At 40.2% G+C, this 15,556-nt stretch overlaps 2 protein-coding genes across 8 annotated transcripts in view; both read left to right on the top strand.

The window, feature by feature from the left end:
- LOC135335286 (receptor tyrosine-protein kinase erbB-4-like) overlaps positions 1 to 15,556 on the top strand; it is a 49,581-nt gene continuing 34,025 nt past the window's right edge. The window contains exons 1-14 of one of the 7 annotated variants that reach the window (XM_064530754.1): positions 1 to 42; positions 394 to 579; positions 694 to 785; positions 885 to 1,082; positions 1,520 to 1,720; positions 2,019 to 2,225; positions 2,707 to 2,866; positions 2,991 to 3,025; positions 3,080 to 3,169; positions 3,583 to 3,666; positions 4,385 to 4,602; positions 5,380 to 5,492; positions 5,607 to 5,772; positions 5,897 to 6,039. In XM_064530754.1, the coding sequence (XP_064386824.1) occupies positions 548 to 579; positions 694 to 785; positions 885 to 1,082; positions 1,520 to 1,720; positions 2,019 to 2,225; positions 2,707 to 2,866; positions 2,991 to 3,025; positions 3,080 to 3,169; positions 3,583 to 3,666; positions 4,385 to 4,602; positions 5,380 to 5,492; positions 5,607 to 5,772; positions 5,897 to 6,039 (1,739 nt within the window). In that variant the 5' untranslated portion in view covers positions 1 to 42; positions 394 to 547. The other 6 variants (XM_064530769.1, XM_064530746.1, XM_064530762.1 and 3 more) reach the window with 6 other exon arrangements.
- On the top strand, positions 14,603 to 15,364 carry LOC135337025 (uncharacterized). The gene is made up of 3 exons (XM_064532924.1): positions 14,603 to 14,775; positions 14,929 to 15,030; positions 15,115 to 15,364. Exons 1-3 carry the CDS (start codon positions 14,684 to 14,686, stop codon positions 15,362 to 15,364), a joined length of 444 nt encoding a protein of 147 aa, XP_064388994.1. The 5' UTR covers positions 14,603 to 14,683.

Below are 15,556 nucleotides of genomic sequence, written 5' to 3'. Positions count from 1 at the left end.
TACCACGACGAACTTACACCATTACCATTATAGACGATCAAGGTACGTACAGCTGTCGTGCTTATCACCATATAGGGGTCTACATGTGTGTGCCTACGCTACAGTCATTAGCTTGTCGACTGGATGCATGTTTGTATAATTATAATAAATAATGTGTGATTACTCTATGATTGGTTTTCAATAGAACCTCCAACATTAATGTAGAATTAGGGTATATATCGTATATCAGGACAGTCGACAAAGTCCAAAAGCACGTTGAAGTTAACAGAAATCATTAAGGCTAGCTAATAAATAAGACCATTTTCATTCTATAAATCTCAAGAAGTGCATGTCCATAATAATTTAGAGTGACTTTAATCTCATAATGGGTAACCATTATATCAATTTACACAGGTCAGTGTGATGATTTACTCCAGTTGACCAACGGGAACATCGCATATGATTTTGTTGGTTTCCCTCGGAGGCCGTATGGGTCTGTCGCCACACACACGTGTAACCAAGGTTACTATCTCTCTGGAGATGAAACAAGGACGTGTAACAACACTGAATGGTTGGGAAAAACGCCAACATGTCTGGAAGGTGCATGTATAGGCCTCTCTTTATACTGAGCACCATGCATACTATAGAAACCATGCATGTGCTTATACAACTGCATGAAGGAGGAAATGTGTTACTCATAATATTTACATACAGTAAAGACTTTACTGTAATGGAACTGTTGCAACGCGGAACAACCAATACTAGGATATGCTTGAATGGGGATTGGACAGACTTAAGTCTTTACTGTAGGTTTCAATATTAGAAGATAACAAGGTAACAATAAGGTTTCACTATTGCCTGCTAGTGGTATTCATTTTGTTTTCATGATTGTCTCTTATTTGCAGCCTTTTGCTTTAATCTACCTGAAATTGCCGATCGTAATTTGGAGTATGATACAAAAGAAGATCCGTTTATTGGTACTAGACCAAATGGAACTGTTGCAACGTTCACTTGTATGGATGGATTCATCCTGGATGGAACAACCAATACTAGGATATGCTTGAATGGGGGTTGGACAGGCACTGAACGTGTGTGCTTAAAAGGTGTAGCCCTCAGCCTGCATGAGTACATGTATGTAATTATAATTGCATGACTGCCGTATTTGTTAATGTTCGCTGATTTTGTGAGTTAACAATCCTACACGAAAATTAAGTCCACGAAAAGTGTTCTTTATATTTTGCACAGGGAAAATATTTAAATTTCCTGCTACAGTGCTGCTACAGTGCAGCCCATAAAATCTGCACATTTCCTGAAAAATGGCAGGTGTCCTGCAAGTGTCCTGCAACCTACTTACAAAGGATAGTGCAACGTTTCCTGTATAGTTTCCTTTACTATTCCTGAAGAAGTTCAGGACATGTGTAAGATTCATACAGGAAAGTCTACAGGAAATTTTGTACTATCCTGAAAGTATAGGAAATTTAGATATTTTTCCTGTGTTGTATACGTACTATAATATGATTACAATTTTTTCCATTATTAGCCTTTTGCTCTGACCTACCTCAAGTTGTCAACGGTGATATCATGTACAATCTTACGGAAGATCTGTTGAATGCCACTAATTTAAAACAGAATGGAACTGTTGCAACGTACATTTGTCCCAGTAGATTCAGACTGGATGGAAATGCCACTAGGACATGCTTCAATGGGGATTGGACAGCCACTGCACCTGTGTGCATAGCAAGTAAGCCTTGAGTATGTATGTATGTAGCTTATGGTTATGTGTATCGGCCGTATCATGCTTTAGAATATCAGATGTGAATATGTACATACCTACTATGATAATAAAAGTATTAAACATACCTCTCTATACATGCAAGGTCAGGGCTTTCATAGTGTGGTATACTGTCAGGTTGTTTTGGACACTCTCTCCTTCTAGTAATTTATTATTTACGCGTTTTAACAGAGGAAATTTACGTAAAGTTAAAGGCTTAAGTGCGTAAGTGCAAAAGTGCATTCAAAATTGTATCCATTTTTTGTAGCGTTTTGCTCTAACCTGTCTCAAATTGACCATGGTGATTTGGTGTATGACAATGGTGGCATCATTGGTTTCACGTTGAATGACACTAAACCCAATGGAACTGTTGCAAGCTACTCGTGTAGCAGTGGATTCAGCATTAATACACCTGACAGCACTAGGATATGCTTCGATGGGGATTGGACGGGCACTGAACCTGCGTGCATATCAAGTAAGCCCTATAGGTACATGTATGGTACTGCGTGTGCTTGTATAACTATATATCATAATTATCATAATTATGTCAAAATTATCGAGTAGTATACCCTCAGCCCTCAGCCTATATACGTACGTACGTGACTCAAACTGACAATAATAAGAAAGGTATAATTAAATACCTCTCTATACAAAGGACAGTGCTTTCATAAAGTGGTACTGTGTCAGCTAGGTTTGCATGGGACGTAACACTCTCTCACTCCAGTATAGTCTTCATTTTTCAAATCGTCCATGTATGCGTGCCGTGGAAACCTCTTTATAACGACCATCTTTGGAGAACAAAGTTTTAGCCGTTGTACAGAGCCTGCGGTGGCCTTTGTTGAGGGCCTACACAAACTGTTCATTTGGGATCTTAATATTATTCCACATTATGATTGCTATTCTGTTAACATAATAATTATGGTTGTATCTTGTTTATTTCAATCATACGTGTTTAGACTTGGCCATTGACAATAATACGTTAGCAACCTTCACATCTGTCGGAGTTGTGGGTGCTCTTGTTCTACTGGTGATAACTGTTGGTCCCTGCATATGTGCTTGTATATATGCAAGGTTGAGACGAAACAAAGCAGAGAGGCTAAGAGTGTCTACTATAAGGTGAGGCCTTCATGAGGTATACATAAGGTGCTATACATGCAGTATTTGAACTAGCTACTATATTGTAACTATTGTGTTGTGTGTATTGTTGAGTTGATACATCTCTCTCTTTATAATTATATAGAATGAGGAAGCTGTCTGATCGAAGCAATCTTATGGGTAAGTACTAAATGGTGTATACGTGATATTAAATTAAAAATCGAATGTCTGCAGATTATCAAATGCGAGAGATTGTGAAGTATGTTCCAGAATCAATGAGAATTCCCAGCTCTAATCTGAAACTGCAAGATCCAGTCGGTCAAGGTAACTAATACGTAAGAATAACTAGAGCACTGAAGTACAAACCCTCGGCGTTAATTTAGTGAGTCTACAGTCTCGAGTTAAAGCCGCGTGTACATCTAGGCCAACGTACAGAATCGAGCTTTTTAGTTTGTTAGCTTTTGCTCGCTTTATTTGACAACAAAGCTTTAACATCAAACTCTGCCAAATTTAAAAGTACTACCTTAATTGTTGTGTTGAGGCTATCCATGGTAAAAACACAGTGTTATCACATCTAGATGAGTAGACTCAGAATACACAGACAGACTGACAGACTACTATAACCCGTGACGCCACGGCGCGCCTCGGGTTAATTATGAGCATTGAATGTGATTGGGAGAATTAAAAATATCGTCCATCTCTGGCAGAGTATTAATCACTGTTCCCATGCATTCCAGGAGCCTTTGGGATTGTGTACAAAGGACTGCTAATGGACTGGAACAACGTTGCCATTAGGGGCGTGGCTTTGAAGACTCTGAAAGGTATAAAACTATAAGTTTATTTTCAATACTGGTTAAAGTGCACATGGTAAAATAAATAAATGCACATCAACTATAATAGGCGCATATACTGGTTAGCAGACCAAGCTAGAGCCTCGATAGAAGGCGCAGGTTTCTCTGCAAAGTTTTCTGTCCAACAACTGCATGGTTTCCACACTCCTTTATAGATGTGAAGTCTATTTCACTAGTTGTGTTACTGCTGATATGCATGACTATAGACCTCTTGCAGACAATGATCGAGCCAGCTAATGCATGCGTCATTGAAACGTCATGATTTTATGGGCTTGGTTAATCTCTATAATTATAACCGCATCCGGATAATAGGCGCATATTATATTATATGTTCTTTCTTCTATATGCGCTTATTAACCGGTATACTTATAGAACAATATTTTTAGTATAGTATTGATTCTTTAATATTATTTCCTTCTCGCTTTAAGAGTGTGTACACACACGTTGTCTGTTACTATAATATTATCATTATAATTATTATGATTATACCGTATAGCACGAAAATGTCATTGAAGTGCCTCTAAACACATTTCGTCGAATATATGTCGCTCTATTTGGTAAATGACGCTGCATATTCCGTTAGCTAAGTACTTTGTGGACCTTTAGCTATAACCACTTGAAAACAACGAAAATTAAGCTCCTTAAAAATGTCGCGCTATACTGTGTATATACTCTCTCCTTCCTCCAGGTCTGTTCAGTCCGAGTGACGTACAGAGCATGGTGAGTGAGATCACTAAGATGCAAGAATTCCACCACCCTCACGTCATGCCCCTGATTGGGGTGTGTCTCGACGCTGGACCTGGTGTTTCCATGGTGATGCCGTATATGACTAATGGGAGTCTACTAGACTACTTGAAGAAAGAGAGATCTGCCCTAGAGTTGGCAGAGGGAGAGGATTCTGAGAAGGTATGCAGGCCAATCTTATTTTGACTACGAGGAGCAAGTGCATGATGTATCTTATTATGGTAATCCTATGTAATTACCTGAGGCCGTGCCGCGGCCAGCGTGTGTAGTCCGTTTGTTTGTTTGTTTGTTTGTCTGTCTGTCTGTTTGCAATGTATGAGCCTGCTCACCTGGGTGCCATAGCTCTGCGTACAGCATGGATAACCTTCACACAACAAATTATTAGTTTCATTGTCGTATAAAAGCAAGCAAAAGCTATAAGGAGCTTGAACTTGCACGTTGGCCTCTAGCTTCTACATGCGTCCTTTTCTCCAGGTATGTATTTTCAGCTGAAGTGATCCTGTACCACCAGGAACGATAGAATTTCATTGCTCGTGTTACTTGCTACTTAACCAGCTTTCATGCTTTATACGTACTACTATTATTGATTGTGTCAAGTAAACAGCCAAGGGCTATAGCACTTCAGTACTCTAGTTATTAAATTTTTATAAGCAGGTCACCCTCTATAATTAATACAGCAAGCTAGGTCTCTCCATATAGCATATGCATGTGGATGGAATAATTATACGTCGGCCCTTTGTGTTTCTTCTGAAACCGTTTTCGTATCTACCTTTGTGGACCGATAACTATAGAGTTAAGAACATCCGATTACACCAAAGGTTCATTTCATTAACTCTCTGAAAATAATTATTATCAAAATAATAAATTAGTATGCTTTTTGGAGTAAATTTTTGAGTTTTCGTGAAATCAACACATTTACTAAAACAATTTTTTTGATAGGTGTTAGCTGTGAGGAAGCTGCTGTTGAAGATGTGTCATCAAATAGCTCTTGGAATGGCGTATCTTGCTCGGCACAAGTTCGTCCATCGAGACCTGGCTGCCAGGAACTGCATGTGAGGCACTGAACTGGTTTGTATGGTCTTAGTATACTAGTAACGTGCACACACTCCGATCGTTACCACGTATTGAGATCACAATAAACTTTCATTTTTTGTGTCTTTATATAGGTTGGATTCAAATGGTGACCTCAAAGTTGGTGATTTTGGTCTAGCTGAAGATGTGTATGGCTATGGATATTTCAGGCAAGGTGATTTGGAGGGAGTCAAACTGCCGTACAAATGGATGGCAGTAGAGAGTCTAAACGATGCTATCTTCAACGAGAAGACCGACGTGGTATATTATAATAAAACTTGTTGTTGTTGTTGTAGACTTCAGTTTTGTGCTCTCGAAGTGTTAATTTTATATGCTCAATTTTGCTTGACATTACGACCTTTGTCTATTGTCTCCTCAACTACAGTGGTCATATGGTGTGACAGTGTGGGAGGTCTTCAGTAGTGGCCGGACCCCCTACCCTGGAGTGGACCCAATGTCCCTAGTGGCTCTACTCAGAGAGGGAAAGAGATTAGAACCTCCCCAGAATACTTCCTGCTCCACAGAGATGTAGGAAATTTTCGACATTAATATTTAAACATGTCGTGGCAACTTTTCGATTGTAATGTTGTGTTTAACTATACTGTAAACATTTTCTGTCTATATAATCATGTTGAATTCTTCGTTACAGGTTCTCGCTGATGACCAGCTGTTGGTACGAGGATTCTGATGAGAGGCCATCCTTCGATGAGCTAGCAGCCGAGTTGGAGAAAGTTCTGAGCACCATGGTGGGCTACGTGGAACTGAACATGGAGCTAGTCCCCATCACTGAGGATGAACACAGTAAGCATGCAATTGATAGTTCACTCTAAGTTAGGGTGTGCTCTATTTTGTAGAGTATGATCACGTCCACTCGGCCAAAGAGCAAAAAAAACTTACTGAGGCCGTTGCTGAGGATGTTGCTATGGAAGAAAATGCTGCATACAGGATAAGTGTTGAAGATCAGTTACAAGCTGAACAAGTAGCCACGGAAACCAATTTCGCTTATGGACTGAGAAATGAAATACAAGTTACTGATCATTTCAACAGTGACCCGCCAAAGCACAACCATGAAGGTTACAGTGACTATCGAAACCCCACTGGATATGCTAAAATACTGCACAGACGATCTTCACACGAAACTTCTGTTTAGAAAACTTTTAAATTGAAACGAACATGTATATAATTTGCACCGTTTTGTTGTGTTTTTGATGAAATTGTACTGATTTGTAGAATGACGTATCAGGAGTGCGTTCACCCACATGATCTTCTCTAAAGCAGACAGTTCTTCCTGGACTAGCCTGTTGCTGACTTATATAGCAGTTTAACATGTAGCTTTAAGCTCCCTCCTATGGGAGGCCTCAACAGAGTTGGATAATTGCCCTTTTACCACTTTGGCATCGACAATCATAGTCGATCATTACCCACTATTTGAATTTCCCTGAATTCCAAAACAAAAATAATATTGTGTGTATAAAAAGCTATAGTTTGTTTTGGCACCTCCACCGAGGCATCCACTAATTAAGCTCCTCTCCTATAATGACTGTGTGGAATTCAATTCTGTCAACAATAACTTGTATATAATTACCTCTTCACCTCTTCCATAACTCTTAATAGTTTTTAAACGAAAGCAAAATGGCGAGAAGCATTAGCACAGCGCAGCTTGCAGCACTCGTTATCATTACCATATCATGTTGATCCATTTATGCATTTGGGGAGGAATGGTTTTAGTTGCCACAAAATCTCCACGCGTACGTTTGCTAAGTCACACACTTACAAACCAAATGCATGATTGCGTTTCTTATTATTATCCACCACAGACGCTGTACAATCATATTATCGTGGCTGGTATTAAAGAGGATATACGCAAAGAACAACAAAGTTAACAGGGTAAGCTCTTGTGGTTTATCTCCTATTGTATTGCTGGGCTTGTAGTTTTCCTGTTCACTACATTGCATTGTAGGATGGGTACTTTCCCTTTGTACTGCTACGTTTGATTGTAGATACCGTGGAATATTTTACCTTTGTGAATGAGCCAAATCAGCTGAACAATTTTTTGCGCTCTGGCAAGGATCGTGTGTATTTATCTATTATTTGGTTTTTCAATTTTGTTTTAATACATCTATAGACAGTGCTCTCAGAAAGGCTGACTTGGTTTGATATGTCTTTACAATTCAAGTGATGAGCAAGATGGAGCCAAATTACTCTCCAACGAAGGTCCAACGAGTATTAAATCGGCATCTTGTTTTTAAGTTTTTGAATTTCGTAAGTTTATTGAAAGGTTGAAGTAGCTGGGTGGACTCTAGCTATGCGCATGCTTTGTTTATTTCACAGTCACTATAGTCAACCAACCTGAAAACCTCTGTATTTAATAATTATTCCGGAATATTTGGCACAGGCCTAATGGACATGCACTCTGCGAGTTATGCGCATACGCAATGTTGAGTGCCAGACAAATAGCAACGCTATAGTGATGTCTGCATGGTTATAATAAAGAGGGGAGACTGCATGAGGGTACGCATAAAATAAACTGTAGCTTATACTCAACTATAATCTATAGTTATATCTACACGAGGTATAAGTCAAGTCCGTAAAGCAGTCCAGAAATATTCCTTAAGCCTCAGAGCACCAACCCACGTGTTTCTTGCTGCTCTCGCAAATGTTGCTCAGATTATTATTTTCCATAATGCAGCTAGTTTGAACAGAAGTGCAGGTCCTGCAGTTGGAATTTTTAGCAGTGCAGCTTCCCTTGCCATACAATTTTTCGCAACAACAGCCATTTCCGTATTCGTCCGGAGCGTTAAAAACATGTCCAGTTTCATGAGCAAAAACCCTGTCAATCTGATTGGTCCCCCAACCGTCATTGCTGTACTGCATGTATGTAGGTCCGCCACCTGCTGTCGCATACGCGAAATGGCTTTGCCTGTACTTAGAGAAGAAAGCAAGGAAAGCACCATCAGCATTAGCTTTATTTTTGATATCTTGTGCTAATTTGTCCCTTCCAGTTTTACCAATTGGGTAATTGTAAGCTTGGAGGAAAGCATCAGCAAACACGTCGTGGCAAGATGCAAAGCTAGAGCAAGAGGCTGGATTTTTAGCCTTGATTGCTGCCTTCTTATAATACAGCACAAATGACAAAGTAATCCCTTCTTCCTGAGCTTGGTTTGCCCAGAATTTAAGCCCTATCAGATTGTGGAGTATGGCCCGCGAGACTAAGTACTAGCCTCGATCCCAGGCCGAGTTTTCGCTTTTATAACGGTTAGGCGAACAACTATGGTACTAGTTGTCTGCGCATGTGTCAGTCGTTCGTCAGATTCTGACGAATGGATATTCTCGTTCAATTTCGTGACATTTATATTCGTGTACTATCGTGTACTAGAAGTCAGTTCCCGTTTTATCATTATTGGAATGGCTCTTAGCTGAAGCTTCTCTCTTCTCTGAAGCTTAGAAAACATTATTCTGAAGACTGAATAACAAGGGAAGAGGTATAGCTTTGTCAAGCTTGTTAAGGTCAGATATTTTTGTGTGGGCCCTATGCTATCAAGTCTTGTTCATGTTTGGTATTAAAGATCTAGGTAGACTATAGTATCATCATTAATATGGTGGATCAAGTGAAGAGTGTGAGCTAGAGAACTTGGTGCTGCCATCATCAGCTCGTCGACAATGACACTATAACCTGTTTAATACAAGAAATTTAATATGTTTAGATCTACACGTATTTTGAATGTCTACTTCTCTGTATAGGAGCATTGGCTACTATCCAGCTATCCCAACATTGTTCCTCTTGGCTATACTAACGGACGAGACTGGACAGTTTAAGGGTTTAACCGTGTTTGGTTTCTTTAATATTGTCCTATACTTACAGGACTGGAGTATGACCTGCTCGTTCGAGCGTTGCTGGGTAGCTCAGAGGCATCAAGAGAATCTACGTTTTCTCAAGCAAAGTTTAACTGAGTTACGAGTTGGGGCCTAGAATCAGAGAAGTCCAGCAGCCTGCTAAATCGTTGAAACGTAATTTGAAGACATTCAATCATCTTGAAGTTGCCCTGGGTCACTGTAATCGTGCTGCAGCACAACTGGCAACTCCCCAGACCCTTGTGAAGCAGCTCCCTATGTGCATATTTTGTGTGTACTCACTCTGTGCATTTTCTGTGTACAAATTTCGATTATTGATTTATTAAATATTTTTGCCGACCACAAATACAATGAAAATTTGACGCATGCGCAGACAACTAGTACCAGGCCTAGTTGTTCGCCTAACCGTTATAAAAGCGAAAACTCGGCCTGGGATCGAGGCTACTAGTACAAGGGGACCGAAAGCATGCACCCTATCTCAATCAAACATATATAGCACAGCAGTACAAACGGAAAGAATTCTACCGTATTACTAGAATGTTTTGTGAGCGTCAAACATAATTATGCAAACATCGCGAGGGTTGATCAATTTGCAACAAAAAAATCTAAAAACCAAAATAGGTACACACGATCCTTGCCAGAGCGCAAAAAATTGTTCAGATTTGGCTCAGTCACAAAGGTAAAATATTCCATGGTAACTATCTACAATCAAACGTAGCAGTACAAGGGGAAAGTACCCATCCTACAATGCAATGTAGTGAACAGGGAAACTACAAGCCCAACAATACAATAGGAGATAAACCACAATTAAGAGCTTACCCTGTTAACTTTATTGTTCTTTGCGTTTATCCTCTTTAATACCAGCCACTATATGATTGTACAGCGTCTGTGGTGGATATTAATAAGAAACACAATCATGCATTTGGTTTGTAAGTGTGTGACTTAGCAAACGTTGAGATTTTGTGGCAACTAAAACCATTCCTCCCCAAATGCACAAATGCATCAACATGATATGGTAATCATAACGAGTGCTGCAAGCTGCGCTGTGCTAATGCTTCTCGCCATTTTGCTTTCATTTAAAAACTATTAAGAGTTATGGAAGAGGTGAAGAGGTAAGTTATTGTTGACAGAATTGAATTCCGCACAGTCATTATAGGAGAGGAGCTTAATTAATGGATGCCTCAGTGGAGGTGCCAAAATAAACTATAGCTTTTTATCCCTTTACTGGTCAAATTGTTGTAAATTTTACAACAACAATCTGGGAGGGAGCGTGTTATCAACTTGTGAATGTTGCATGATATTGGATTCTGTGGCAGATTGGATAGTATCATGAATGCGATTATCCTTTGAAGTTCTGCTGAGCTGTTCAATAAAAAAAAAAAAGGTTTAAAACAAGCTATACAGCATGTAGGACTGAGTAGTATCCATTGGTAGACCCTCTGGACTATCTTGGTAGCCATAGAATATTTTCGAAGAGGAAGCAGCAAGCCATTTGTGTACACAGGCACTTCACAAGTGGACACAAGCTCTACAATAGTCTACATGCTTGCTAAGCAGCTTAGTTGACCAGAGTGCAGCTTTTAAAGGCCACACATACTCCCATCGAGGCAGCAGCAAGGCATAAAATCGATGGTTAGTTTGTGCACAGCCATTGATGACCCACGCCTATCTCTACAAGCCATAGCCACTTCATTGGGGGCGGCGATAACATCAAGCTAATTTGGTGGGTTGGGCTCAGATGCAAACTGGAACTGTGTGTGCGATTGACCTGGAAAGGGTTATACCAAGGGGTATACAGAGAAGAGGGCATGCAACTCACTATGTACCCTACGTACTCATCCGACTTCGTATCAGAGACCGGATATGCTAAAAATAGAATCCAGTATACGGACGTGAACAAGTGGGCGGTGTTGTTTACGGAGTTATAATTATGGGCGTGTACATCAGAGCTGCCTTTGCTAGCTAGCTAGCTAGCTAACAGTGCAGTATTATTTTAGAGAAGTGTCATGACCAGTCCTAGTCCAGCCAGGTCCAAGACAACCCCTTTGAGCGGGAAGTTAAGTGCTGGGCGTATTGTTAAGAAGTACCAGAGACTCAGGAAGACAGGTTTATTGTACCTAGGTTTCATCTTCTTGGAGTTGCAACTGTTGGATGGTTTGCCTTTGCCTTTGACACTGCTAGTACGAGCCATTACTGCTGCTGAGAACTAGTTTTACTATGCTGCAATCGAGCTAGCTAGCACAGATATAAAAAAGACTTTGATTTAGCTTGTGCGGTCAAAGGTTACGCGTGGGCGTTTTTGTGGGCAGTTCTAAAAATAGCTCAATACCGAAGTCGGATGATTCTGAGAATAGGGCGAGTTGCATGCCCTCTTCTCTGTATACGCCCTTGGTTATACCATTTCTGGTTTTGTAGAATCGAAATAGTGGGTGGGTAATGATCGACTATGATTATTATTAAAAAAATAAAAAACGATCGATGCCAAAAGTAATGGCTCAGGTAATGGCTGCATCAGCGGAGCCTTGCAGCTCTCTTCTCACTCTTCCAGCAGGGTTAAGCTTCCCCCCCAAAAGAGAGGGGGGAATAGGAGGGGAGAGAGAGAGGGAGAGGGAGGGAGAGGGGGAGGGAGAGGGGGAGAGAGAGGGAGAGAGAGAGGGAGAGAGAGAGAGAGAAAGGGAGAAGGAGAGAGAGAGGGAGAGAGAGAGAGAGAGGGAGAGAGAGAGGGAGAGAGAGGGTTACTATACCCAACATTATCTAGACACGGTCTTTTGCTATACATGTAGCTTTGCTAGAGGATGATAGGTCATCACCTAGTCTTACCACCATTGCTTTTGGTACATGTGGTTTCTACAGTGCTTTATATATAGATCGGTCCACAATTTCAAACCGGTTACATGGAGTTGCCTGTCAATGCACATTGCCAGGAGTACATCGCTAATAGGCACCAACAACAAACAATATAGGGGGTGTTGTGACCGGGGCCTCAAATTTTTCGCGCTCACGTGCGCGGTTCCTTTTCAAACTGATTGCAATAGCTAGCGTTCTAGTGCAGAGAAGCTACTAAGTATAGAGTATAGTAACACTCTATTGAAAAGTTTTTCTACGCCCTCTTTTGCAATGTAAGCTAAACTAGGCATCGAGAACGAAGCATTATTTTGCAAATCCACGAATTAAAATCCAAGAAAACATGACTATAGAAACTCTTCATTGATCCTTGAGCAGCTGTAGCAGTCTACACAGACACACAGACACACAGACAGACACACAGACACACACACACCAGGGCCGTAGACAGCGGGGGGGGGGGGGGGGGGGGGGGGGGCAGTCTGTCTAGATATCCCAAATTTACTGATCTGCACATGCCCAATGCGGTATAATGAAATTGAGATGTGGGCAGGGCTATCTGATGCACATGCTGACTGTTGAGAACGAGTGATGACCTTTTTTTAGGTAAAATTCTGAGCTCCACTCGCCTCTGGAAGCAGGAGTACCTTTCTAGCTCAAGCTACCTTGTTTTAGTTGGTCTAAGTTGTGCCACAGCAAGTTGGAAGTTGCCATATTACTCAGAGGATATGAAATAACAGTTGACCTTTTTTTAAGTAAAAATTTTCAGCTGTTATTTTGCCACCCCTGCAAACCTAAGCTATCTACGGCCCTGTTAACAATCAATAGTATGGCTACTCGTGCAATGAGGGATTAATAGCACTCATAACAAGCACTGGCAAGGTTACTAATAATTCAGAGTGCATGATAGTTTAATAGTGTACTCAAGAGTACAGTGTAGAACTTCAACTTGCTCTAATCTCCAAAGTCAACTAGGGTTTTTTTAGACCGTGCATGTCTGTCGTCGATTTGCATAAGAGCACTAGACTATATAACATGAATTGGAGAAATCTACATGCAGTGCTGCAGTATCATTGTGATAGTGTGATATAATATTATAGTATCACAATGTATGCCCCCACCAAAAAACAGTCCATAAATCAAACAGTGTATCATGCACATTCCGACCATAAATTATTTGGAAAAGGGAAGGGGTTTCACTAGGGTATTGGGTTACTAAATGGGGCCAACATTGAGATCAGGTGGGAGCTTGTTGCAGAAATCTGCACGTGAATATCCACATTGTAAATGATTATATGCTTTAAATTTGTTGGGAAAAAACGAAGTAAAACATTCATGTGTATATATCCGGCATCCCATTTGACATTCTACTGTATTACCAGGTGTTAAAATGCAAGTAACTTAAGACGCAAAAGCTATAGTCATGCATGACAGACTATAAATGTGCATGAATGCATGATGTGCTGGAAACGTTACTCAATTATATGTAAACGAGCTCTGGTATGCAATAGTAACTTAAAGACCTGATCTCTCTTTAATTAATTATGCAATAGTCATGCATGCCCAAATAGATATGCATGCATGCATGACTATTGCATGCATGATGGACTGCAATCAATTAGTCAGAGTACGTGAGCTGTGGTGGTATGTGGCCGCTTAGTGCAATAGTCTGACTCAAATATCTCTATCCTCCATTGACCTTCAATTAGTACAATTAGAAGAATATGTTTGATAAGTTCCTTGCTAATAACAATGTGACATTTAAGAGAAGCAGGAGACTTAATACAATAATTATTGTGGTCACAGTCAAATAAAATGCAAGATATTGGTACAATTTTTCAAGTACTCGTATAATATCTGCATGCAAACGTTGAGCATTGAGCAACAATAGGAGCATGCACGTTGGAGAAATATAGTAGATAATTATGTGCTATAATTTGTTGGGAGAATAAAGTGGAACGTTCATGATCATGTACCATCCATTTGACATTCTACTAAGCAAGTTTACTTTGAAATTTAAGAAACTTAAAACTCAATCCTTTACGCAATAGTCAATGCATGCATGACCAACTATACAATGTCATGTAATTCATTATGTGCATAAATGCATGATGGGATGCATAGAACGAATACGCTTCTTGTCATTCTTTGTTTCTTCTAATTTTGTCAATCCTTGATCTATAATTGGTTAGGTTGGAATTCCGATCTATAGCCATGCACTAAGTGCATGCTCAGACAGTCTCTCCTCAAGCGTAGTAAAACTGTGCATGCATGACTTAATTTGCTTGTACCTGACTAAGTGCATGCTCAGACAGTCTCTCCTCCAGGTTAGTAAAATCAACTGTTGCATGCATGCATGCCTTAATTTGCTATACCTGACTCAATAAAAGCACGCTTATGCATGGAGCGTTATTCACTCTCAGAGATATCAAGCCGCAACAAACACAAAGGGAACAAGAAAAACAAATAGAACGAAATGAAGTTGTTGCTGCTTGTGGTTTGCAGTATGATTTCCACATCACTAGCTGGTGTGATTGATAAAGAGGCTAAACTGGAAACTGTGCTCAAGTGAGTTATGCCTGAGAATATAATTATATATACCTCTTATCAGCAGTTTCATTATACCAGTCCATGCATGCAAGCATGCATCCATCCACCTATATATAGAGATCTACTTATTGACACCATGCATAAATATGCCTCTTTGCTTTGTTTCATTAGTGAAATTGATGAGGTATTGCAAGACCTGAAAGCTGATGAAGATAAGCCTCATCCTGAACTATTCGAAGACATTCAAAACTTTCAGTCGATGATCAATGATCGGTATAGTTTATGCTAACATTATAATTACACATGCATGTATATATAATTATACATATACATTACTCCATGTTACCTGCTCTACAGGAGTTCTGCCGCCATGGAGGAAATGTTGCTTCACACTGAGAATATTGACGAGGCAACTGCTGAAGTGGAAGCTGCTGGGGGCCACATTCTACTCCAGCTTGGTCACAACCTTTTAGTTGTAAAAGTTCCCTCTCATGTAACCAAGCAGAATAGCTTCAGTCAAGCTTCAGCCCATATTCCGAGCTCAGTATCAGTAGAAACTTTGAGCCATGCTATAGTGCCTACTGGATGGCACGAGAAGATGAGCTAAAACCACAACCAACGGTTCAACATTGGTCAAAAAATACGGCTCCAATGGTCTTAGAACGAGAAGATTCAGACGAAGATTTTCAGGGAGATTCACCATACCGCCAAACCATGACCGGGAAGATTGCCGTTGGCATTCTTATTGCTTCCGGTCCTGGTACCTTAGCAATAAACAATGATGAGAAACAGAAGATTA

This window comes from Halichondria panicea, chromosome 1 (genome assembly GCF_963675165.1).
Source record: "Halichondria panicea chromosome 1, odHalPani1.1, whole genome shotgun sequence".
Lineage (NCBI taxonomy): Eukaryota > Metazoa > Porifera > Demospongiae > Suberitida > Halichondriidae > Halichondria > Halichondria panicea.
The sequence above is the reverse complement of the archived record's forward strand: the minus strand, read 5'-3'. Positions and strand labels throughout refer to the sequence as shown.